At 42.9% G+C, this 26,399-nt stretch overlaps 1 protein-coding gene across 1 annotated transcript in view; it reads left to right on the top strand.

Moving 5' to 3' along the window:
• The window catches only part of ORC1 (origin recognition complex subunit 1), a 35,999-nt gene extending 12,451 nt beyond the window's left edge, over nucleotides 1-23,548 (top strand). The window contains exons 7-18 of the mRNA XM_018044165.1: nucleotides 2,784-3,153; nucleotides 4,294-4,395; nucleotides 6,722-6,917; nucleotides 12,168-12,265; nucleotides 13,179-13,280; nucleotides 13,684-13,855; nucleotides 14,550-14,657; nucleotides 14,931-15,080; nucleotides 15,765-15,884; nucleotides 20,234-20,403; nucleotides 21,358-21,445; nucleotides 23,217-23,548. Of these exons, the coding sequence (XP_017899654.1) occupies nucleotides 2,784-3,153; nucleotides 4,294-4,395; nucleotides 6,722-6,917; nucleotides 12,168-12,265; nucleotides 13,179-13,280; nucleotides 13,684-13,855; nucleotides 14,550-14,657; nucleotides 14,931-15,080; nucleotides 15,765-15,884; nucleotides 20,234-20,403; nucleotides 21,358-21,445; nucleotides 23,217-23,411 (1,871 nt within the window). The 3' untranslated portion in view covers nucleotides 23,412-23,548. The remainder of the gene's footprint in view (nucleotides 1-2,783; nucleotides 3,154-4,293; nucleotides 4,396-6,721; nucleotides 6,918-12,167; nucleotides 12,266-13,178; nucleotides 13,281-13,683; nucleotides 13,856-14,549; nucleotides 14,658-14,930; nucleotides 15,081-15,764; nucleotides 15,885-20,233; nucleotides 20,404-21,357; nucleotides 21,446-23,216) is intronic.

The raw sequence follows: 26,399 nt of genomic DNA, 5'->3' as shown, positions 1-26,399 counted from the left end.
TCCCTTTCTTTATCCTCTCACCCTGATTCTGCCTCATCTTTTTGTAATAAATTATATTAGTTTCCGATTTATTTTTCTCCTAATTTTATTTCCCATTATTTCTTAGCCAGTAGAGCATTATACTGGATGTATTATTTTCCCTCTTAACTTTTTTCACTAATAATGTGTCTGGAAGCTACTCCATGGCCATTCTGTGAGCTCATCCTCATCCTATTATGTGTCCTTAATTTTTTTGTTTCTGTGCCAAGTTCACTGAGTAGTCTTGAAACTTCTTAGTATAATGTATGTTTCAGTTCAGTTCAGTTCAGTCACTCAGTCCTGTCTGACTCTCTGCAACCGCATGGACTGTAGCACGCCAGGCTTCCCTGTCCATCACCAACTCCTGGAGCCTACTCAAACTCATGTTCATCGAGTTGATGATGCTATACAACCATCTCATTCTCTGACGTCCCCTTCTCCTGCCTTCAGTCTTTCCCAGAATCAGGGTCTTTTCCAGCGATTCAGTTCTTCACATCAGGTAGTTTCAGCTTCAGCATCAGTCCTTCCAGTGACTGTTCAGGACTGATTTCCTTTACGATGGCCTGGTTGATTCTCCTTGCTATCCAAAAGACTCTCAAGAGTCTTCTCCAACACCACAGTTCAAAAGCATCAATTCTTCGGCTCACAACTTTCTTTATAGTCCAACTCTCACATCCATACATGACTACTGGAAAATCCGTAACTTTCACTAGGCGGACCTTTGTTGGCAAAGTAATGTCTTTGCTTTTTAGCATGCTGTCTAGGTTGGTCATAGCTTTTCTTCCAAGGAGCCAGTATCTTTTAATTTCATGGCTGCAACCACCATCTGCAGTGATTTTGGAGCCAAAAAAAAAAATAAAGTCTCTCACTGTTTCCATTGTTTCCCTATCTATTTCCCATGAAGTGATGGGACCAGATGCCATGATCTTAGTTTTCTGAATGTTGTTTTAAGCCAACTTTTTCACTCTCCTCTTTCACTTTCATCAAGACGCTCTTTAGTTCTTCACTTTCTGCCATAAGGGTGGTGTCATCTGCATATCTGAGATTATTGATATTTCTCCCGGCAATCTTGATTCCAGCTTGTGCTTCATTCAGCCTGGCATTTCGCATGATGTACTCTGCACAGAAGTTAAATAAGCAGGGATATACAGCCTTAACGTACTCCTTTTCCTATTTGGAACCAGTCTGTTGTTCCATGTCCAGTTCTAACTGTTGCTTCTTGACCTGCATACAGGTTTCTCAGGAGGCAGGTAAGGTGGTCTGGTGTTCCCATCTCTTTAAGAATTTCCCACAGTTTCTGTATGTTTAGGAGCTGAATATGAACATAATGAAACTTTCTGGAAATGCAGACGACTACTAAAGAAATAATTTGTACAGTCACCATTTAGAAATAATTGCGGTATTTTTTTCACTGTTGATTTTGTAGGACCTTGAAAGTTAGGGTAAGAAATTTAAACTTGACACAGTGACATAATTAGATGTGGCAGTTATGAGGAAAATATTATGGATTGTTTTTGACAGAAAGATGGGGAAATGAGACATAAGGGAGATGAGGATATTGGGACATTCTAGACATGCGTTATCCTCGTATTTGCCACACAGGTGCTAGCTGACTTCTTGCCTTGCCTGCAGCAGCAGTTCCACACACACCCTGTGCTGTGGCTGAAGTGAACTCTGCCCAGTGCTTTCCTGTCTCGCTGCCTTAGCTCACATCAATCTCAGTTATTCTCTTCACTCGTCCCCCTCCTTCCCCTTTCAACTCTGTTGAAATTTTGCCTTTCTTTCAAGGCCTGTCTCAAGAGCTGTATTTATTAGTGTGCAAGCGAGTTAAGTTGCTTTATTCGTGTCCGACTCTCTGCGACCCTATGGACTGTAGTCCACCAGGCCTGTCTGTCCAGTGGATTCTCCAGGCAAGAATACTGGAGTGGCTTGCCATGCCCTCCCTGCAGGGGATCTTCCTGACCCAGGGATCGAACCCACATCTCTTATGGTCTCCTGCTTTGGCAGGCAGGTTGGTGACCATTAGAGCCATCTGGGAAGCCCTCTTTATTAGCACTAGATGCTTTAGGATCATTATTAAACTTGGTATTATAGACATTTATGCATCTCATCTGCCCTGTTAGACTAGAGTATCTTAGGATGGGAACCAGGATTGGGTCTCATTCAACTTTTGTCTCCTAGCACCTGGTATATACCTTGGCATTTTAATAGCTCAATTGATGAGCTATTCGTCTGTGAATGAATGTCCAGGTTCTTGATGCCTTTGATCATGATGAAATTGGAGGAGCCCCAAATGTGGTTCTGTGTACTCTCAAAGCCCAGTTGATTGCCTGCAGGATCCATCTCTCCACTGGTATAATCTGGGTTAAGAAAAAATGTAAGGCCTTGGTGTTACTCAACAGAGCCATTGGAATAAATTTCAGATGGGGTTGAATGGGGCTTGAGGATGTGCAGTATCACCCTGGTTGAGAACAACTGTTCTGGGAGATTACTTCATGGAACACCTGATGTTTGAACATTTATCTATGAAGGCTGAGTTAACTGTTTGTTTCAGCTAGCAAAATTACCCTTAGAATTTAAGAGAGAGACTAAAAATATAAGAGCTACCTAACCTGGGAAAAGATAGTATAGAATAATTCCAAATATGGATAATTCATGTCTTTGTATCACTCAGTGGAAGAATTTATCTCTAAAGAGATTAGCAATCTGTACAGTGCTTGTTATAAAATTCACACACTGTCTATAGTGATTTCTCTTGAACTTAGGTTTCCCTAGGACTCCTAACACAAGGATTTCCCAGGCAACTTCGTGTGCCTCATTGGATTCTCCTGGAAGAATGAAACGGAAAGTGGCCTTCTCTGAGATCATGTCACCTTCAAAGAGGTCTCTGCCTGATGGTTCTCAGACCTCATCTCCAGCTCTGAAAGCCCCAGAGAAAACTGGAGAGATTCAACACTCCTGTACCAAAGATGCCAGGAAGACTTCACCTGATCATGGCATGATCCTGAGAACTCGAGTCCCAGCTTTGAAAGCAACAGAGACTAGTGAAGAAAGAAGACTTAATCCTACCAGCGGGGGACGGAAATCCTCATTGGTGCCTTCTGTGATTCTGAAACCAGAATACATCAAAAGAAGGTGACTGGGGATGTTATCCTGCCTCCCACAGAGCAAATCAAGATCCTTCACATGATGGAAATGTGTGGGTCACAGCCAGTCAATCTGTCTATGTCACAGAATCACCAGCTTTTCTAAAATCCAGATTTCTGAGCCTCTCCCCAGATGTAGTGAATCAGTCTCCAAGTGTTGGGCCCAGGAATCTGTATTTTTGAGACACTCTTAGGATGATTCTGATACACCCAGCTTTCCTTTGGGGATTGCTGCTCCAGAAGATAATTCCCAGACCTGAATTGCTTCACAGTCTTGGATTTCATTGCTTGCTTGGCTCTTAACCACATTTTAACAGTGATTTTCTTAGTCAGTTTCTTTCTGTTTTTTAAAACCGGAAACCATTTTCAAATACATAAAATACAAGAAGATAATGCATCTATAACAACTCTGAAGTTTGACACTGGGCATTGTCTGTACATAATGGGCTGTACAGACATGACAATCCTGAAATTTTAGTGTTTCCTGCTCAGAAACTCTAGCACCTGGCTTTTCTGATTTTATTTGGTTTCCTTTTTTTTTTTTTTTTAAGGTTTTTTTTTTTTAATGTGTATCATTTTTAATGTCTTTGTTGAATTTGTTACAATATTGCTTCTGTTTAAGTTTTAGATTTTTAGCCCCAAGTTATATGGAATTTTAGTTCACCAACTAGGGATCAAACCTGGTTTGATCAAACTTGCACCCCCTGCATTGAAAGGCAAAATCTTAACCACTGGACTTCCAGTAAAGTCCTTTACCTAGATTTCTTGATAAATGCTTTGCATTGAGAGTACACCTGCATTGCTACTAACCTTAAGTAGATAGTAAATTATAATACATCAGAAATTTAAAAAGAATAAGAAACTCTGTGTAGAGTTAGTATTAATATATTCTGATTTCTAGTTGTGGAGGTGATGAGTCTACTTTAAATGATAAGCTTTTGGCAAACTTTAATTTCTGGGTTTGAGTCAAACTTCCATTATAAACTTCTTGGCAAATTTTGCTTAGCTCCTTCCAAAGTAGCTGCCGAAAGAATAAGAGCCTGTTAGGCTACCTGACTCACTTCCAGTCCTGCTGCTGATAGCTGGCACCCAAAACCGCTTTCCGTAATCTTGCTATGATATCTTGCAGGGAGGGTAAAGAACCAGAAGTTCGGGATGAAGCTCCCTCTACTTCCCGTATCCGCAGGAAGAGTTCTATCTTGACTTTGAATCGGATTAGGCAGCAGCTTAGGTAAGACTGCTCCTTGGCGGGCAGAAAAACATCACTGCCATCTGTGAAATCTATAATCCTGTTTCTTAAATCTTAACATTTCTTGTTTATTTGCTAATCCATTGAAATTTACCTTTACCTAGTATGTCTGGAATTGTGTTAATTTCACATAAACATCATAGTTTGAAAGGGACAAGAAACACTGCCTTTGGCTTAGGTGGCTCCCGGGGCCCCATAATCATCACACCCACCAAGACTATTAGTAGGGTGCCTAAGAACATGAACTTTGATTCTGGTAGACTTGGATTTGAACCTAGGCTTTGTCATTATGACTTTGTGACTTCCCTGGTGTCTCAGACAGTAAAAGCATCTGCCTACAATGCAGGAGACCTGGGTTCGCTCTCTGGGTTGGGAAGATCCCCTGGAGAAGGAAATGGCAGCCAACTCCAATATTCTTGCCTGGAAAATCCCATGGACAGAGGAGCCTGGCAGGCTGTAGTCCATGGGGTCACAAAGAGTCGAACACGACTGAGCGATTTCACTTTGACTTTGTCATTTATTAGGTTGGTGTAATTGCGGTTTTGGACCATGAATTTTAAACCATTATAGCTAGGCTCAAACACATCTTTACTAATCAAAATAGGAACCATTACAATCAAATCATTTTTGCCAGCGAGAAATAAGTCTGTTTATTTATTACTATAGCGTAAAAATTTGTGCTTTGGGATTCGAGGAACTCTTGGAAAGCATTTCTGTTTCCTGCTGGTTGTGGAAGTGTTTTCCCTGCAAAAAGTTGTTGAGATGCTTGGGGCAGTGGTAGTTGTTTGGCAGGAGGTCAGGTGCATGTAGTGGATGAGGCAAAACTTCAGAGCTTAATTCGTTCCGCTTTTGAAGCGTTGGCTGTGCATCGTGCAGTCAGGTGGTGTTGTGGAGAATTGGGCCCTTCTGTTGACCAATGCTGGCTGCAGCCTTTGCAGTTTTCGGTGCATCTCATTGATTTGCTGAACGTAGGTTTCAGATGTAATGGTTTCGCTGGGATTCAGAAAGCTGTAGTGGGTCAGACTGTCAGCAGACCATCAAGCAGTGACCACAAACTCTTTTTGGTGCAAGTTTGGTTTTGGGAAGTGCTTTGGAGTTTCTTCTTGGTCCAACCTCTGAGCTGGCTGTCACCAGTTGTCATATAAAATCCACTTTTCATTGTATGTCATAATCCGATTGAGAAATGGTTCATTGTTGTGTAGGATAAGAGACGACACTTCAAAATGACATTTTTTTAATTTGTGGTCAGCTCATGAGGCACCCAGGTATCAAGCTTTTTCACCTTTCCAATTTGCTTCAAATGCCGAATGTAGAATGTAGAAAGGTCGGTTTTAAGTTCTTCAGCAACTTCTTGTATAGTTGTAAGAGGATCAGCTTCAGTGAGGGGCTTCCCTGGTGACTCAGATGGTGAAGGATCTGCCTGCAATGCAGGACACCCAGGTTTGATCCCTGGGTTGGGAAGATCCCCTGGAGAAAGGAATGACTACCCACTCCAGTATTCTTGTCTGGAGAACTCCATGGACAGAGGAGCCCGGTAGGCTGCAGTCCACGGGGTCCACAAAGACTCAGACACAACTCAGCAAGTAACACTTTCAGCCTTGATGATCCTCTCAGTTGGTCACTCTCAACTTCTGATGACCAGTCACTGCGCTCCTCATCTTCAAGGCTTTTGTTCCTTTGCAAAACTTCTTGAACCACCACTGCACTGTATGTTGGTTAGCAGTTCCTGGGCCAAATGCGTTGTTGATACTGTGAGTTGTCTCTGCTGTTTTACAACCCATTTTGAACTCGGATAAGAAAATTGCTTGAATTTGCCTTTTGTCTAACATCATTTCCCTAGTCTAAAATAAATATAAAATAAACAGCAAGTAATGTTGTTAGCAAAAAAACATGAAGCAACAAATATGCATTAAGATGATATATAGCATAACCACAGGTATTTAAGAATGTATTACAATATCAAACAGCAAAGTTCACCAATGTAAAACTGAAGTTACTTTTGCACCAACCTAATACTGTCTGTGTAGCCTTGGGAAGATTACTTAACCTTTCTAAGCTGTGGATTCCTCATCTGTAAAATGGGAAAAGTAATATACAAGTCACAAAGTTGTTGATGGGTTTAATGAAATAATATAAATAAAGCCCTTAGCAGAGCTTCTCAGTAACAAGGGCCCAAGAACTGGAGCACATCTGATATTGCTCAGTTGCAGGAGAGACTGCAATACTCGCATCCACACTGACCTGTTAGGAGCTTCTTATTTAGACTTCACACACTGAATATCAGAAAATAACATGTCCTGCCGTTTAGGTTTTTAGGTAACAGTAAAAGTGACCAAAATGATGAAGAGTTTCTGCCAGCAGCCGAGATTTCAGACTCTGACAGTGAGGAGGAAGAGGCTTCCACAACCCCGCTTCCAAGGAGAACACCCAACAGTATGTCCAGGAACCTACGCTCTTCCATGAAGTCATCCTTACAGACCCCCTCCAAGACACCAAAGAAAACTGTAAGGTTCTTTTAGGTTTATTCCCAGTGAAGCTCCTCTCTTAATTTAGAAATCGTGATGACTAAAGTCACACAACTAGTAACAACTGGATTTTGAGAACATGTCTCTCAAATTCAAAGCTATGCCACTTGAAATATTCATAGAGGAAAGCTTCTTTTTTGGTGGTGGGGGAGAGTGTAGTGGATTTACAGTGTGTTTCAGGTGTAGAGCCAGTTGATTCAGCTATACATGTATCAGTTCTTTTTCAGATTCTTTTCCCATACAGGTTATTACAGAATATTGAATAGTGTGCTTTGTGTATTTATGGAGGAAAGTTCTAAGTGAACCCTAGGACTAAAATGGGGACGGCTGTCTGCTTTGTGTGAAACTGAGCAGAACACTGAAAGCTATTGAGAAAAGAGGTCCTACCGTGTTCAGATATGTTTGAAAAATATTTGGATTAAAGTTAAATTGGTTTCACTGTCACATGACTTCTCAGGGCCTTTAACTTATGTTATTGTGACCTTCCAGGAGACTATTAGTATATTAGGAAACTTTTCTTCATGAAGCATCTTGTTCCTTAGAGCAATTTAGAAATGCCTAATTAGGAGAATTTTTCTAAACCCATCTCCATTTCTCCATATCAAGAAAAATGTGATTGAGCTTGGGTTGAAGTCAACAAAAGATCTTTAGGGAAAGAAATCCAATTCAGCAGCCCCCAACCTTTTTGGCACCATGGACTGGTTTCATGGAAGACAGTTTTCCCATGGACTGGGTTGAGGGAGGGTGGGTGTGTGGATTTAGGGATGACTCAGGCGCATCACATTTATTGTACACTTTATTTCTATTATGATGTAAGCTCCACCTCCAGTCATCAGGCATTAGATCCTGGAGGTTGGGAACCTCTGCAGTAGATCACCTTTGGAGACCAGGCAATCTTATATAAGGGAATAGCTCTGGTTTGATTCCATTTTCTGAGTCCCACCCAGAAGAATGGATTTAGGGTGTGGGGGGCCCTCTTTAGCATAATAAAAAAGGTCAGAGGACAGCCTTTTTTAAAAAAATACCTTCTCAGCAAGGTTTTGTTACTATTTCCCTGTTTTCTCCAAGTTAATAATGTAAAGCTGATTTGAGTCTTTAAGTGCTTCTCTGCTTTTGAGAAAAGGTGCAGAGATTGTCACTTTATATCTTGGCTGGAAGCAGAGGGTTGGTAGGTGAAACGCCTCCACAAAAGAGAGTGTTTTGTGAAAACCCTATGGATACTGCTGGGTAGCAGGCCTGCTCTAGTGAGCCAGTGGCAAGGAAAAGAATAGTAAAATAGGGCTGTTGGCCTAAGCTGGACAGTGACCCTGGGGTCTGGAGTGGAAAAATCTGGGGCAGTTTCTCTGGGTACTATATAGTGAATTGTGGAAATTCTGAACTAAAGTTTGGCCATATTTTCAAAAAAGTCTAAAGGAGAATCTTTTTTTAGGGATGATTTTTTAAATTTTAATCAGTAAATGCAACTCACAGGGGTGGAATAGAGGAGGGTCTTATGAATCAAACCTAGTTTATGCCTTCTACTCTACCCTGTATTGGGGCAGAATATTTAGGATTTCTTAATATTTGTCTTTCTTTTAAGATAAGTTTATTGGAAAAAGTATATAACCCATACTTTTATTCATTCCTTCATCAGTTCAGTTCAGTTCAGTCACTCAGTCGTGTCTGACTCTTTGTGACCCCATGAACTGCAGCACACCAGGCCTCCCTGTCCATCACCAACCCCCGGAGTCTACTCAAGTACATGTCCATTGAGTTGGTGATGCCATCCAACCATCTCATCCTCTGACATCCCCTTCTTCTCCCACCTTCAATCTTTCCCAGCATCAGGGTCTTTTCAAATGACTCAGTTCTTCACGTCAGGTGGCCAAAGTATTAGAGCTTCAGCTTCAGCATAACTCCTTGCAATGAAGATTCAGGCCTGATTTCCTTTAGGATGGACTGGTTGGATCTCCTTGTAGTCCAACAGACTCTCGAGAGTCTTCTCCAACACTACAGTTTAAAAGCATCAATTCTTCGGCACTCAGCTTTCTTTATAGTCCAACTCTCACCACTGGAAAAACCATAGCCTTGACTAGATGGACCTTTGCTGGCAAAGTAATAATGTCTCTGCTTTTCAATATGCTGTCTCTTTTGGTCATAACTTGCCTTCCAAAGAGCAAGCGTATTTTAATTCCATGGCTGCAATCACCATCTGCAGTGATTTTGGAGCCCCCAAAAATAAACTGTTACTGTTTCCACTGTTTCCCCATTATTTGCCATGAAGTAATGGGACTAGATGCCATGATCTTAGTTTTCTGAATGTTGAGTTTTAAGCCACCTTTTTCACTCTGTTTCACTTTCATCAAGAGGCTCTTTAGTTCCTCACTTTGTACCATGAGGGTGGTGTCATCTGTATATCTGAGGTTACTGATATTTCTCCCAGCAATCTTGTTCTAGCTTGTGCTTCATCCAGCCCAGTGTTTGTCATGATGTTCAGTTCAGTTCAGTTCAGTTCAGTCGCTCAGTCGTGTCTGACTCTTTGTAACCCCATGAATCGCAGCACACCAGGCCTCCCTGTCCATCACCAACTCCCGGAGTTCACTCAGACTCACGTCCATCAAGTCAGTGATGCCATCCAGCCATCTCATCCTCTGTCGTCCCCTTCTCCTCCTGCCCCCAATCCCTCCCAGCATCAGGGTCTTTTCCAGTGAGTCAACTCTTCGCATGAAGTGGCCAAAGTAGTTTGTCATGATGTACTCTGCATATAAGTTAAATAAGCAGGGTGACAATATACAGCCTTGATGTATTCCTTTCCCGATTTGGAACCAGTCTGTTTTTCCATGTCCAGTTGCTTCATGACCTGCATACAGATTTTTCAAGAAACAGGTAAGATGGTCTGGTATTCCCATCTCTTGAAGAATTTTCCACAGTTTATTGTGATCCACACAGTCAAAGGCTTTGGCACAGTCAATAAAGCAGATGTTTCTCTGGAACTTTCTTGCTTTTTCAATGATCCAGTGGATGTTGGCAATTTGATCTCTGGTTCCCCTGCCTTTTCTAAATTCAGCTCAAAAATCTGGAAGTTCGTGGTTCACGTACTGCTGAAGCCTGGCTTGGAGAATTTTGAGCATTACTTTACTAGCGTGTGAGATGAGTGCAATTATGCAGTAGTTTGAGCATTCTTTGGCATTGCCTTTCTTTGGGATTGGAATGAAACCTGACCTTTTCCAGTCCTGTGGCCACTGCTGAGTTTTCCAAATGTGCTGGCATATTGAGTGCAGCGCTTTCACAGCATTACCTTTTATGATTTGAAATAGCTCAACTGGAATTCCATCACCTCCACTAGCTTTGTTTATAGTAATGCTTCCTATCGCCCACTTGACTTCACATTCCAGGATGTCTGGCTCTCGGTGAGTGATCATACCATTGTGATTATCTAGGTCATCAAGATCTTTTTTGTACAGTTTTTCTGTGTATGCTTGCAACCTCTTCTTAATATCTTCTGCTTCTATTAGGTCCATACCATTTCTTTCCATTATTATGCCCATCTTTTCAAGAAATGTTTCCATGATATCTCTACTTTCCTTGAAGAAATCTCTTAGTCTTTCCCATTCCATTGTTTTCCTCTATCAGATCTAATCCCTTGAATCTATTTCTCACTTCCACTGTATAATCATAAGGAATTTGATTTAGGTCACACCTGAATGGTCTAGTGGTTTTCCCACTTTCTTCAATTGAAGTCTGAATTTGGCAATAAGGAGTTCATGATCTGAGCCACAGTCAGCTCCCGGTCTTGTTTTTGCTGACTGTATAGAACTTCTCCATCTTTGGCTGCAAACAATATAATCAATCTGATTTCAGTATTTACCATCTGGTGATGTCTATGTGTAGAGTCTTCTCTTGTGTTGTTGGAAGAGAATGTTTGCTATGACCAGTGCATTCTCTTGGCAAAACTCTATTAGCCTTTGCCCTGCTTCATTCTGTACTCCAAGGCCAAATTTCCCTGTTACTCCAGGTGTTTCTTGACTTCCTACTTTTGCATTCCAGTCCCCTATAATGAAAAGGACATCTTTTTTGAGTGTTAGTTCTAGAAGGTCTTGTAGGTTCATAGAACTGTTCAACTTCAGCATTACTGGTCAGGGCATAGGCTTAGATTACTGTGATATTGAATGGTTTGCCTTGGAAACGAACAGAGATCATTCTGTCATTTTTGAGATTGCATCTAAGTACTGCATTTTGGACTCTTTTGTTGACCATGATGGCTACTCCTTTTCTTCTGAGGGATTCCTGCGCACAGTAGTAGATATAATGGTCATCTGAGTTAAATTCACCCATTCCAGTCCATTTTAGTTCACTGATTCCTAGAATGTCAATGTTCACTCTTGTCATCTTCTGTTTGACCACTTCCAATTTGCCTTGATTCACGGACCTAACATTCCAGGTTCCTATGCAATATTGTTCTTTACAGCATCAGACTTTACTTCCATCACCAGTTATATCCACAACTGGGTGTTGTTTTTGCTTTGGCTCCATCCCTTCATTCTTTCTGAAGTTATTTCTCCACTGATCTCCAGTAGCATATTGGGCACCTACTTGACCTGGGGAGTTCCTCTTTTAGTGTCCTATCTTTTTGCCTTTTCATACTGTTCATGGAGTTCTCAAGGCAAGAATACTGAAGTGGTTTGCCATTCCCTTCTCCAGTGGACCACATTTTGTCAGAATTCTCCACTGTGACCCGTCCGTCTTGTGTAGCCCTACATGGCATGGCTCATAGTTTCGTTGAGTCAGACTGACAGTGTTTTCCTATCCTAATACTATATGTAAATTAGAAATAAGAAATTGTTTGGACTGTGAACAAAATATAGGTGTAATGTGAGGGGAGAAAGGGAGAATTTTGGCACTTTATACAGGAAAAGACTAAGAGGAGTTGACTCGCTGCCTCTCTTGCTTTTATCGGATCATCACAAATCAGATTTGCTGATGCATCCTGGATGGAGTTTGCTTTGTTTTTCCCTTCTAAAATATGTTCTCTCTCTTTTAAAAACCTTTATTTTGTTTTGGAGTATTGGTGACTTACAATGCTGTGTTAGTTTCAGGTGTACAGCAGTGATTCAGTTATATACATATACATAGATCCACTGTTTTTCAGATTCTTTTCCCATTTAGGTTATTACAGAATATCGAGTCGAGTTCTCTGTGCTGTACAGTAGGTCCTTGTTGATTATCTAAATTTCCCTCTTTTGAACACAGCCTGAGCCCAGAACACCACGTGATGCCACTCCCCAGATCCGCAGCCGAAACCTGCCTGCCCAGGAGCCCACCAACATGCTGGAGGAGGCCCGGCTAAGGTGACGCCGCTCTGGGGCCCCTTTCAGATAGGCTGAAACAGACCTCTGCTTTTATTCCTGTGAACTGGCAGTGCTTCATAGTCATTGTGTATATAATAACAAAGTGAAAGTCACTCAGTTGTGTCTGACTCTTTGCGACCCCATGGACTATACAGTTCATTGAATTCTCTCGGCCAGAATACTGGGGTGGGTAGCCTTTCCCTTCTCCAGGGGATCTTCCCAAACCAGGGATCAAACCCAGGTCTCCCGCACTGAAGGCAGATTCTTTACCAGCTGAGCCACAAGGGAAGCCCAAGAATACTGGAATGGGTAGCCTATCTCTTCTCCAGCAGATCTTCCCGACCCAGGAATCCAACCGGGGTCTCCTGCATTGCAGGCGGATTCTTTACCAACTGAGCTATCAGGGAAGCCCAGTATATAATAAAGGTAGAGGGTAAAATGAAGGTGCATGTTTAGAAAGGAGAAACCTCTCAAGCAGTGTCTGAGTGAACTACTGTGGACAAGTTCTGGGAGGAGTCTGCAGTGCACTGCTACCCCTTTCTCAGGGACGCAAGGTCATGACACTGTTTCTCAGTTGCAGTACGTTTTAGAACTTTGTGGGGACTTTTTAAAAATAGGTGAGCCTAGATCCTGCCAGAAATCAGCTGAATCATAATCTCATGTGAGATGAGGTCCACCCACGTGATCTGGGGAAAGCTCCCAAGTAATACGTACTCTTGATTAGAACCACTGAGCTGGGTAATTTGTCTGGGTGGAGAAGGGCCAAATGAAGAGGTTTAAGAATGAAGGCATTCCCGTGGATTTGTGATTAAGGTTTCCAGTAGAAACTGTAGATAAGCCTTTTCCTTTATTACAGAGTTGATAGTAAATTGTTTCTAATGCCCTCTTTTTCTCTCATTTACCACCACTGTAGGCTGCATGTTTCTGCTGTACCCGAGTCTCTTCCCTGTCGGGAACAGGAATTCCAAGACATTTACAACTTTGTGGAAAGCAAACTCCTTGACCACACTGGAGGGTGAGTTGTGTTGAGGGGGGCAGAATGGTCAGGAGGCCCCTGCTAGTGTACCACCATAGGTGCAGTTCAACCAAGCAATCTTTCCCTAGTGTTGGAAAAACAGGCAAGCTCACTGCTGAAGCAGCTTTTATTATCACAGTATTTCTATAGAAATTTTGTCTTACACAGAAAATAACTCTGGCCTTTTGGGGGAGGCATTTTGCATACAGCATTGCTTATGGAATGAGTGACTGTATATAAACAGGTCCTGCTCTAATCAGCTTCCAGAAATGACCCCTACTCCTCCCACCTCCACATTTCATGGGTCTCTGTCCTTCCTTCAGCATACATCCTCATACTCATAACTGACGATAGTGTGACGCAGCTACACAGATCTAGCTGAGGTCTTCTCCTCTCGCCCCAGGTGCATGTACATCTCCGGGGTCCCTGGGACAGGGAAGACTGCCACTGTGCACGAGGTGATATGTTGCCTGCAGCAGGCGGCCCAAGCCAATGAAGTTCCTCCCTTTCAATACATTGAGGTCAATGGCATGAAGCTGACAGAACCCCACCAAGTCTACGTGCAAATCTTGCAGGTGAGCAGAGCTTGTTGAGCTTTCTTGGTTTATTTTGTTTTGGTTTGGGGTGTTTTTTTTTGGTTAAGCAGCTTGCGGGATCCTAGTTCCCCAACCAGGGATTCAACCCAGGCCCTCAGCAGTGAAAGTGCAGAGAGTCTCAGCCACTGGATTGCCAGGGAATTCCGATTTGAGCTTTTTGGAAAATATCGTTTCTGGGTGGCACATGAAAAGGGAAAGGTTTAGTTAGTTTTGTGCATATAATATGTTTTCAACTTGCCATATGTATAGCAGTAGAAAGGGCAAAGAAGGCAGAATTCGTGCCCTCAAGGACCTTGAAGTCTGGGAGCTAGTACTTACCAGGAGGGTGAAAACCATTTGTATACAGCAGGCATGGCAGTACACTAGAAAAGGGTAGGCTGGACTTTGAGTCTCACTCTTTGACTCACTAGCTGCTGTCCCGGAACAAGTAATGTCCAGTCATGCAGTGATGATTCTGGAGGGGCTTCTGGGATTGGCCTGTGGCTCGTGTGCATTTCAGACACAATTTATGTCTCTTGTGGCCTTCTCTCCTCCCATGTGGAAGGCAGAGGGTAAGATACTGAAGTCCTCAGGCTAAATAGCTTCCTCTATAGGCAGATTTAACTTTAAACTCTTAAAAGGGGAGTCAAATCCTTAGAGTATACCACTCCCATTCTTTTCCCCCTCACTGCAGAAGCTGACAGGTAAAAGGGCAACAGCTAGCCACGCAGCAGAACTGCTTGCTAAGCGATTCTGCACTCAAGCGTCCTCTCAGGAGACCACCGTGCTGCTTGTGGACGAGGTGAGAAGGCGCCCACGGGAGGACCGGAGTGGCTCTGGACTGATGTTCGGGAGCAGATACAAGGCAGGAGGGAAGTCTTGGCTCCCTTCTCCTTCACTCAGGCACATTCTCTGGTGGTGGGGGTGGGGCAGGGCATGTGTCCATCGACATCCTTGCTGCTCAGGTGGTGTGACCTGAGGGCACGTGCTGCTGAAGCAGTGGTAACCAGCTTCTCTCTGGGGGCCCGGCTCATTCTCTGTGGTTGACCCTGCGTCTCTCTCCGTTTCCTGGCAGCTTGACCTCCTGTGGACCCAGAAACAAGACGTGATGTACAGTCTCTTTGACTGGCCCACTCACAAGGAGGCCCGCCTTGTGGTCCTGACCATTGCTAACACCATGGACCTGCCAGAGCGCATCATGATGAACCGGGTGTCCAGCCGACTGGTAGGGCCATTTTCGAGCTGTTCTTATAGTCCCAGAAGCGGGGCCGAGGAGCTCTGCAAAAGTGAATACATGGGAATCTAAAATAGATGGGGAGAGGAAGAAGTGTGACTTCTGAAATTCTGGTAATTTCTACATTAGAATTAAATATGTCACCATTGCATGGCTTTCTACAAATGTATCTTCTTGGGCTTCTACTACTACCTCTGCACTCAAACTGCACAGAGCACTAAACATTTAATTATTTTAAAAACTATTTAAGTGCTTAGCCCTTGGCAGGCAGTGTTAGATGCACGGAATATGGCAGTGAACAGGGCAGACCCAGTCTCTGGCCTTGTGGACCTTGTGGTTCAGCAGAAGTGAAACCAGACGCTCAGCCGGTGTTATAGAGCCAAAGATCCTCTCTAGCTCTAACGAGAGCACCTCTGCCCAGATCTACTAGTAAATGATTCCGGTAGAATAAAGTTTCTTTTAAACTAAATGGAAAAATCATTGAGAACTACTGCCCTATAGGGTCCCACGGGCCATTGTCAGTAACAAAAGGAGCAGGAAGCAGTGGTAGTCCTGGGATGAATGTGTAAATTGTTATCTGAGACTTGGTTTGGGGGATTTGCAAGTGGCTTTCCACCAGGACTGTCCCGAGTGGGAAACCCATGAACTTGTTCCTCTGTCGTCTCGGCTCCCCAGGGTCTAACCAGGATGTGCTTCCAGCCCTATACTCACAGCCAGCTGCAGCAGATCCTACTGTCCCGACTCAGACACGTAAAGGCTTTTGAGGATGATACCATCCAGCTGGCAGCCAGGAAGGTAAGTCGCCTTTGGGACGCCCCTAGCCACACTGACAGTGTTTGCTGACTACCTGCCCATGTCAGGCCCTAGACTAGGTGCTCTGGAGGTGAAGAAAAAATTAGGAAGTCCTATAAAAACAAATTCCCAGAAAATAGAAACAAAATTCTGAAAAATTCCTTAAGCTTCTTACTGTAGGATTAATTATTAAAAGGCTCTGAGTATGATGGGCGCATATATATATATAAACGAAGATTAATTGATTCAGTGTTTTGTGTGATTAGAAGAGCAACATAGTCAATGAGGTAGACAGACGTGGTTTGAACACTAATAGGTATGTGGCAAGTTATAGAAAAGTTACTTTAAAACTTCTGGGCTACAGTTTTCTGAAAAATGGGAATGGTAAGAGCTATGTCATAGGGTCATTGTGGGAATTAAATGAGACCGTGTCTGTAATGTGCCTAGCAGGGTGCATGCTCTGTGGTGGGTATGACGTGTGGCATTCTCCCACTTGAGGCGCACTGGGAGAATGCCAACTGAGATTCCATTAAGAGTTCTCCAAGGCTGCTGGGGAACAAAGCAGGTTAAACATCTACCTGGGGCTGAACAAAAGAAACCACACAGCCACAGTATTTCAGCACTTAAAAGAATTGTAAACTTATGTCTAGTTTCTCGCCAGAAACAATGTGAATTCGGAATGGTTATAGCAGCAACACCTGTCTATAAAACGTGCTCAGAGCTGAGCACTCCAAGTATTAGGGTAACCAGAGAGCCAGATATGGTGTTTATCTCCAAACTATGCTTTCCAGGAGAGAGAGCCTCAAAGTTACTCTCTACCCCCTCTGTTGGGTAGAGTTTCTCCACCCCTCAGTTCAGTTCTGTTGCTCAGTCATGTCCTACTCTTTGCAAACCCATGGACTGCAGCACGCCAGGCTTCCCTGTCCATCACCAATTCCCAGAGCTTGCTCAAACTCATGTCCATCCCATCGGTGATGCCATCCAACCATCTCATCCTTTGTGGTCCCCTTCTCCTGCCTTCAGTCTTTCCCAGCATCAGGGTCTTTTCCAATGAGTCAGTTCTTTGCATCAGGTGGCCAAAGTATTGGAGCTTCAGCATCAGTCGTTCCAATGAATATTAAGGACTGGTTTCTTTTAGGATGGACTGGTTTGATCTCCTTGCTGTCCAAGGGACTCTGAAGAGTCTACTCCAACACCACAGTTCAAAAGCATCAATTCTACCCCTGCAGTCATACAGTTTCTGAAAGTTCTTTTTCCCCCTATGAATTGCCCTTTTATATACCATCCTACTTATTTGAGGTTTTCTTCCTTTGACCAGGGGAGGTGGGCTGGAGTCAGGGAGGGTGGAGGTCTTCAAATTCAGTATGCAAATAGTAACTGTCTCTATTTAGTAAGGGACATCCCCTTCTTGGCAACAGTTGCTAGTGTTCCAGGTCGATAAACTTTATCTTTCCTTGAGAATAAATGTCTGGTCTCCTGCCATGGTATAAGTGGGATAATCTCCAGGGCAGAGAGTTTTATGGAAACAGCACAAATTACCAAGGCATAACACTTTCTCACAGAGCCCTCAGTTGCTCTAATGTTCACCCAACAGCATGAAATGGGGCAGAGGCCTAGGCAAGGGTCAGCAAACTCCTTTTGTGAATGGCCAGTAGTAAATGTTTTAGGTTTTGTGGGCCATAATGGTCTGTTACCACTATTCAGTCCTGCCCTTATATTGTGAAAGCAGCCGGGTAAACAAATGTGCAAAGCTGTGTTTCAATAAAACTTTATTTACAAAAACATGTAGCAGGCCATAATTTGCTGACTCCTAATCTAGGGCGTCCGTTTCTTAACTTTCAACCAGTCCTCCTCATTTTAGACAAAGTTCCCCCTTTACCCCCAGTTCCAGTACCACTAACAATTTGAGTGTTTTGAAGATTTTTAGTGTAGCTTTAGGTTTGTTCTTGGATTCCTCACTACTGATTCAGGACTGGGCTTCCTACAGTCAGCTAAGTCAGCCATTACTACCCTGCCACCTCTTTCTAACTTTCAGAATTATATTGTTTACTGCTCTCCAGTTGCTTGCTTATTTAGGGTTCTTGGTCTTTAAATAATGTTTCAGAAGGCTTCAAATTTGGCTGCTGTTTTTACCCAAAACTCTGGCCTGTAATTTCAAACCTCTCTTTTGTTCCTTAACATAAAAAGAAACATACCTATATTGTTTATCTTGTAGTTATGATATCTGACGTCTTTGTGAGTTTACTTCTATTACTTCTATAAACAAGGCCACGTCTCTATGGCCTTGTTTCCTTGTTTTTTGTGTTTTGCTCCTTGGAGCTTTATCTGGAAGTTGATTGAGGCCTGGGTTGAACTTGAATTCATTTAGTTCATTTTGTGCTTCTGTCAGTTACCAAGAGGCACTGCCGACTGGGACCATTTTTAAACAAAATTCTCCACTGAGGGTTTTTAGGAGATACAACATAAATTTGGACTGCAGATCCACATGAGGGCTTGTGGTTTAAAGACTCAGAGGGTTTTTTCCCCCCAACACCCCTCAATACCAAAGTCACACAGGCCGTTTTTCTTGCCATCCCTTCTGCATGAAGAGTGTCACTCACCCTCATACTGGGGGTGTGGTGGTGTCTGGACCCCAAGTTTATGCAAGATTCCATGTTTGGTGGCCCCCGCTTTTTCTCTTGACTCCCTCACACCAGCAGCAGTCAAAAGGAGTGCTTATGGTCCCCAAGACTCATGCGCTTGGAGGGGGAACTGCTTTGGGTGTTTTCTTGCTTCCCAGGGTCCCCTGCCCACTCTGATTCTAGGCCTCTGCAGCAGCCCTTGAGTCCCTGCTATTATCCTCTGTATGGAGCTGCTCCATGAGGGAAGGAGGAAAGATAGGGAGGAAACACCCCCAGGATATCCTCACCAGCTGAATATGGGGGATTAGAAGGAGGGAATAATATACACTGCTGTTCATATTTCTGTCTTGGGTCACTGGAAAAGTGACCCAAAAGTATTTTGAATGTCTTATAGTTGAATTTTGAAAGCAGAAATAGAAAACATATAAAAACTATAATCCCACTTCCCAGAAATAACTCTTTTTAATGTCCTAGTTTGGTATATGTGTGTACACCTATATAATTTGCTTTTCTGTTGTTTAATCTTATCACTTTATTTTTGATTTGTTTCAGTATTTATTTGTTTATTTGGTTGTGCTGCCTTGTTGCAGCACACAGGATCTTTACTTGCAACATGTGAACACTTAGTTGTGGCATGTGGGATCCAGTTCCGCAGCCAGAGATGGAACCCCGGGCTCCCTGCATTGGGAGCACAGAGTTTTAGCCACTGGACCACCAGAGAATTCCCTACAGTTTGCTTTTTTAAACCTGATGTTGTATAAATTTTGGAAGAAAATATTTTCGGGGGGATACCATCAGACAGGATGTCATGGCCTGCAGTGGTTGTTAGGCAAATGATGGTGTTGCTGGCAAGCACTGGGAATACTGAAACAGAGGTGCCTGCAGACAGCGCTGAGTTTAGGAGTTCCCTCAGTGCAATTTAAAATGCAAGGGCCCTCTGTCACCTCGGGAGAGAGTATAGGCTTCCCTGGGAAGGGAGCCCAGGAGCCCCTCAGCCCCAGTGCACATGGAAGGGCAGGCACAGAAGTACAGCCGTTGGCATGGGGGATTGGTCTGATTCATCTAATCACGGATTCCTCTGGGTCCTCCGGTTTCATGGCTTCATTCCCTCTTGATTCTGGTTCATTTAGCCATTGGCCAGGCGGTTTCCAAAACTGACCACGTGCTATGAACCTCAGGCTCTGGCAAAATAGGCTCCACTTCAGTCTCTTGGCTTTTTCTCTTTATGCAAGGAACAGACCCTTGTTTTTCCAGATGGTTCAATAATAATCTTGGGCCAGGGGTCTCTTCTTGTAGGTTTCTTCATTTCTCTATTATTAAATACAGCTGAGAATTACTGCCTTTTCCATTCTGGAATTATCTGTAAGGCCAAGACAAAGGTGTGGACTCGGGGAAGAGTTCCAGACACAGTACGATAATTTACAGTGTACCTGGGCTCCCACCAGGTTCCCAGCAAGGGCTAAGTACTTAATTTCAGGCTTAAGTCCATTCGTCTTTATTGAATTTGCTGCAATGTTGCTTCTGTTCCATGCCCAAGAGGTATGTGGGATCTTAACTCCCTGACCAGGGATCGAACCCTCACTCCATGCATCGGAAGGTGAAGTCGTAACCACTGGACCACCGGGAGAGTCCCCCTACCTTTCCTTTTTAGCTGAACACAGAACCAGTTGGTTTTTCTCATGGACTGAAAGGACACGGGGATCTCAAGGAATAAAACATTGCCTCTTGTAGGTAGCAGCCCTCTCTGGAGACGCACGACGCTGCCTGGACATTTGTAGGCGTGCCACAGAGATCTGTGAGTTCTCCTGCCAAAAGCCTGGCTGCCCCGGCCTGGTGACTACCGCCCATTTACTAGAAGCCATAGATGAGATGTTTTCATCATCATATATCACTGCCATCAAGTAAGACCCTTCTGCCTCCTGACTCCCAACCTCCGTTGGAGGGCACTGAAGAGGGCCACGGAACCATGTTCTCCTTTCAAAGCTTTCACTCATTCAGCCTGCATTTACCGACAATGCTGTTCTTTTTCTTCAGGGGCGTAGTCTAGTCAGAGAGACAGAAATGTAATCCTAGTATGATATATTGAGTTACACTATAGGTGTTTATGAAGTAAAGTGCTGTGGAAATAAGATCGAAGTAGCTATTCTCTAACTTTGAATGATGTACTCAGCCATGTAATGGGACTGCTGGTACATGTCCAGATATACTTGCTGTGTCCCCACACCTCCAAAGGGGTATTTTTCATATCATTTTGAGACTTTAGAGGGGGAAGGAGAATCCTTGCCAAATAATATAGGAACATAGGAGGAAACAGTTCCAAGTTTTTTCCTGTCTCTTCTCTAAAAACACAGAATATCTTTATTTGACTTTTCTCCAGGTTGGTGGTACAGGAAGTCCCCTACATACACATGAGTTCCGTTCTGAGAGTGTGTTAGTAAGTCTAACAAAGTTAGTCTAGGTACCCAACTAACACAATTGGCTATATGGTACTGTACTGTAATAGGTTTATAATATTTGCACATAATACATAAAAAACAACAACACAAAATAAGGAAAACATTTTTTCATCTTACAAAAGTATATAGTACAGTTCAACACCTGGCATAGAGGAGCTGGCAACCAGTGCAGGCAAGCAGAGTTACTGACTAGAGCAGGGAGAGGTGGTGGGAGACGGTAGAGCTGAGCGATCATCAGCAATAGGAGATGGAGGGCAAGCTACCACTTTACTCACCCTGAGGTTGACGGCACAGGTTCTGGTTCCTTGCTGGACCCAGGTGCACGTTCGTATCTTTGAAGCTTCACACGTTTACTGTGCAGCCACTTCGGAGAACTCACATTTCCTCATTTTCTTTAAGAAATTCCTCCATTCTGGAACAGAGCTTCCTGAGAGCGATCCTTGCAGAGTTCCGTCGATCAGGACTGGAGGAAGCAACATTTCAACAGGTGATTGATCTGTTTTTCAAAAATCCTAGATTTTGCTCTGGTGCCTTTAAAATATGTGGGAATATCAAACCAGCTCGTTTTTATTGAGCTGGTATATTGAAAATAAAACCATACTGAATTGCATGAGGAGAGACCTAGAGCAAATGATTTCTGCATATGAGACTGAAGCTTTACTATGTGCCAGATACTTTTATGCAAGTGGGAGATTCACAGATGAACAAAAGGTACTGCCCCGATAAAGTTTATGGTATGGTGGGAGGCATGGCTCTCAGAACAAGCCTTGTTTAAAAACAAATCACAAAGACCAATCCAAATGCTCTGAGCATAATTTCAGTTATGTCAAGTAAAGGAATCATTAGGGTTCATGCCTTAGTGAGCCGGGGGCCTCCCACTTATTCTACACCTCTCATGTCTCTTCACCTTCCCACACTAGAGTCAAGTTCAATAGGGTCTTCTTTCCCCGCTGATTCTGCCAAGCCCATTCCCTTGGCTGTGGTTTCGATGGATAGTAGGTAGAGACAGTGGGAATCTCTCATCCATTCGTGTGAGTCACTAATCAGATGACAAGGCATTTTGGCTATCTTAAGAGAGTCATGGTTACTCCTGCCACTTAGCGGTGCTTCATGGAATTTCTTCACTTTGACATTCAGAGCACTGGGCAGAAATCACATCGCATCAACACCTGCCTCAGGCCTTCTCTATGCTTTAATTAAACAGTAGGATTCCCCTGGTCTGCATCAGTTCTAAGTTGGCTGCTAGACACTGGCGGAAGCGAGGTTTGTTTGAAACTGGTGTGCATATGTACTGGGCTGCCTTTGAAGACGAATTATCAAAGATGTTTGAGTATATACCCAGCAGTTTGTATGTCTTGTGTGTACATTTTAGATAAATAGAGAAGTCAGGAAAACATTTCCTTCGAGCTTTCTTCATTTCTTTATGTTTGGCTGCTCTGGGTCTTTGTTGCTACTCTTAGGTTTGCTCTTGAGGCGAGCAGGGGCTGCTCTGTGGTGGTGTTCGAGCTCCTCATCGTAGCTGCTTCTGCAGAGCACAGGCTCTCGGTTTGCAGGCTCAGTAGCTGCGGTGCGTGGGCTTAGCTGCCCTGAGGCACGGGGAATCTTGCTGAACCAGGGATCGAACCCGTGTCCCCTGTGTTGGCAGGTGGGCTCTTGGCTGGACCACCAGGGAAGTCCTGAATTCTGTTTTTAAATATTTAGTTGCTAATCATGTTTTGCCTGTTACTGGTTTTCTAAAGCCTGAGACAGCTCTTCTGCAGAGGGTTCTGTATTCTCTCTGGACTTTTGACTTTTCCAAGGGTCATGCCTTGGCACTTGCTCACTGTTTCTGCCAAGGAAAAATGCCTGTATAGCAAAATTTGACTTGAATTATGACAATCTCAATTGGAACCATCAGCCCCTGGAGATGAGGACTGTTTGTACAGCTGTGACAGTTACTAGGCATTTCATATCTATTAACTTATGAGGAATATCATATATTTAATAGATAAAACTGAAGCTTAAAAGAAATAACTGGCCCAGTTTGCTTATTTAGGTAATTGGTAGAACCAGGGTTCAGACCTGCTATTTTCTGATCCTCAGGCCAATACTACATTCTGTCCCTGTCTTTTCATCCCAGTGGGGCACCCCTTGGTTCCCTTCTGGGGTCCTGAGTATCCTGGAAAAGAAGTGTCTCAGTTTCCCAAAAGAAGAAATAATGATTGGATACAAGACTACCTTTCTGACTAGCTGACCTCAGGTTTGCTTTTTGTTTCTAGGTATACATCCAACACGTGGCGCTGTGCAGGATGGAGGGCCTCCCGTACCCCACCATGTCGGAGACGATGGCAGTGTGCTCTCGCCTGGGTGCCTGCCGTCTCCTCCTCGTGGAGCCTAGTAGGAATGACGTGCTCCTTCGGGTGCGGCTCAACATCAGCCAGGATGATGTGCTGTATGCTCTGAAAGAGGAGTGAAGGGCTTCACAAGGAAGGACTGTGATCTGTTTTCAAGGAGCCCTATTTCGTTTTTCTAAGCACATGGAATCATTGTAGCAAAGTATGGAAATGGCTGTCATGTATTTTGGGATTTTCCATTAAATCAGTTACATTTCTGGGGTGTTTAGGAAGTTTTGTAGTCATTATAAATATCAAATTATAAAACCACACACCATCCTTCCTATAGTAGGCCCTCTTTCTGGCTTTTATTTCTGTTAGTAGCCCTGCCATTTATTTAATGGTAACATACCATGTATATAAATACATGCACATAATTACTATATCTATATAAAATAGTTCCAGGAGAGTATGGAATTAGTTATATTGGTTGCCTCTGAGATGGCTACCTTCAGGGTTAGAGGAAGACCTTCACTCTGTCATTATGTTTCTTTTAACTTTTGAACAATGTGAGTGTAACTTACTTAGTGTATAAAAAAGAACTGCCGAAAATAATATCAGTAATAAACAATCCCTAGCAACAAATAACTAGAAAATGGAACTTTTAAAAAGGTACCATCTGTCATTAAAAAAATCTTTAAAAATTACTTAGATGGCACAAAAAATTAAGGAACCTAGGAATAAATCTATTAATAATAAAGAGATAATTAATCTCAATTAATAATTTAAATATAAATAAATTCCAATTAAAATCTTGGTAGGGCTTTTTGTATAACTTTGCAAGTTAATTCTGATAAACCAACAACTGAACAAACTGATATCTAAAAACTCATGTCAGGTACTGAGGAAAACACATCATCCATGTCATAGTCCTGCCAGAAATGTTTGCTGTGAACCTACTGCTAATAAGAATTATCAGGGAAATCAAAATTTACCTAATGAAAGGAGCTAAATAGCTAAGTAGATGTAAGGACTTTGGGTCATGGATTTAAGACATTAATACAGTTATAAGCATTATTATGGACTATATTCATATTAGGTAATAGGATTATGTAAATGTCAAGTTTTATGAGTGACAAATTATTGTGGTTGTATAGAAGAATGTCCTTATTCTTAGGAGAATCATGATAAGGCACTGAGTGAAACAACATCTGCAACTGATACACATGCATATATTTAAAACTGCATGTAATGGACTAAGGGTCAGTGTCAGAATAAAGTATTTTACAATAAGAAAAAAGGAACATGGGTAAATCAGGCATCCACAGAATAAGAAATATGAATGGCTAACAAATTAGAAACATAGTAAAAGACGCCTGCAAGTCAAAACACTTTCATATCTATTAAAAAATCTTTCCATGGTGATGTGGAACAATTAGAACCCAAATGCCTCTTTGATATAAGTGTAAACTAGGACAACTGCATTGGGGATGATTTGGTAATATTTAAAGTCCTATTTAGCCAGCAATTCCACTGCTAGAAATAGACCCTAGAGAAACATACACATACACAAGGAATGTATAAGAACACCCATAGCGCTAATGGCAAGCCATTGGAAAAGTGAATTATTTTCATACTATGAGATGCCATACAGAAATGAAAAGATCGATGCATGAAGCTTAAAACCAAGGTTGAGTATAGAAAGGAGTTAAGGAAAAATATGTGCAGGGAGTGATAGCGACACAATGTTAAAGCTAGCAAAACAGTACAATATGTCTACCAGTAATTGTGATGCTCAGGAATAATACACACCAAAATCAGGAGATTTTATCTGTTTGGGAAAGGGTTGCAACATGAGAGGTGGACAGGTAGCTTCAACTATATTTCTCAAACTTAAGGTAAGTGCCCATGTATTTAACTCACACAAGAAATAGAAACCGTTGAGTACCTACTATGTACCATGCACTGCTCTAGATAAAGCACAAAAACTGCTTTTAAGTAGCTTGCATTCTAGTGAATGTTAAATATTCTACACTTTCGAATGTCTTAAATATTTCATTGTAAAATATTTTCAAATTTAATGAAAAGAAATATTGGAGTGAAATTTCCACTTTATTTACTTCTAATACTTTTTTTCTTGGCTACCCCGTGTGGCTTGTGGGATCTTGGTTGCCGCCCCAAATCTGGGCCCTCCGCAGTGAGAGCCCAGAGTCTTAACCTCTGAACCGCCAGGGGATTCCCTAAAATTTCATTTTAAAACAATAAAGATGGGGAATTCCCTGATGTTTCAGTGCTTAAGACTGCACTTCCATTGCAGCGGTACTGGATGGATCCCTGATCAAGGAACTAAGATCCTGCATGCCAAAGGGTATGCCAAGAAGAAAAGCTGGGTTTTTTAAAATATAAAATAGTAAAGACAGTCTCTTCCTCGGAGAAATCACCAACAAGAAGTAAGGAGGTGGAAAAGCTCTTTGTCCAAGGAAACTGGAAGATAATTCAGAAGTTGAGGAAACAGGCAGGAGGAAACGGTTTGCAAGGTTCCAGGTGGTAGCTTCTTTCCCCTCACTACATTGCACTGGCTTGCAGGGTAGGAGAGTAAGAAATTGGTGTTAAACTGAAGTGACTCTATAAAGAGGTGCAAAGAGTACTGCCTCTCATATCTTAAAGATTAAACCCGCCTTCTGATTAGAGAAAGTACCTTTAGCTGCTGCAAGATTAAGAGGAATCTGTGAGCTTCTCTCGCTAGAGACTCAAATTATAAAGGACACTGAAAGAGATGGTAAGGCAGAGAAATCACTCCTGTAGGGCGGCGGCCGCAACCACCCTCCCCTCCCCGCCGACAGGGGCGAGATGAGGACTTGAAGCTAGATAGGTGAGCGTGCACCCAAGCAACCTCGGAATGGGAGTGACGGAGGAAGGTTGGCGGGAAACCTGTAAGTGGGCTAGTACAGACGGTGAGGCTGCTGCGTTTGCTTCAGATGCGAACAACGTGGAACGGCGCAAAGACCCTCCCAGAGAACTTGGCGTTCCCTGCCCGAAGGCGCCTGCGCGCTGAGAACTCCACCCTTGGAGTCACCTGTTGGAGCGCCACGCCCGCTTCGCCTTGCGCATGCGTGATTCGCGCCGCAC

This window comes from Capra hircus, chromosome 3, assembly GCF_001704415.2.
Source record: "Capra hircus breed San Clemente chromosome 3, ASM170441v1, whole genome shotgun sequence".
Classification (NCBI taxonomy): domain Eukaryota; kingdom Metazoa; phylum Chordata; class Mammalia; order Artiodactyla; family Bovidae; genus Capra; species Capra hircus.
Note: the sequence above shows the minus strand (reverse complement) of the source record. Positions and strands in the feature narration are given on the sequence as shown.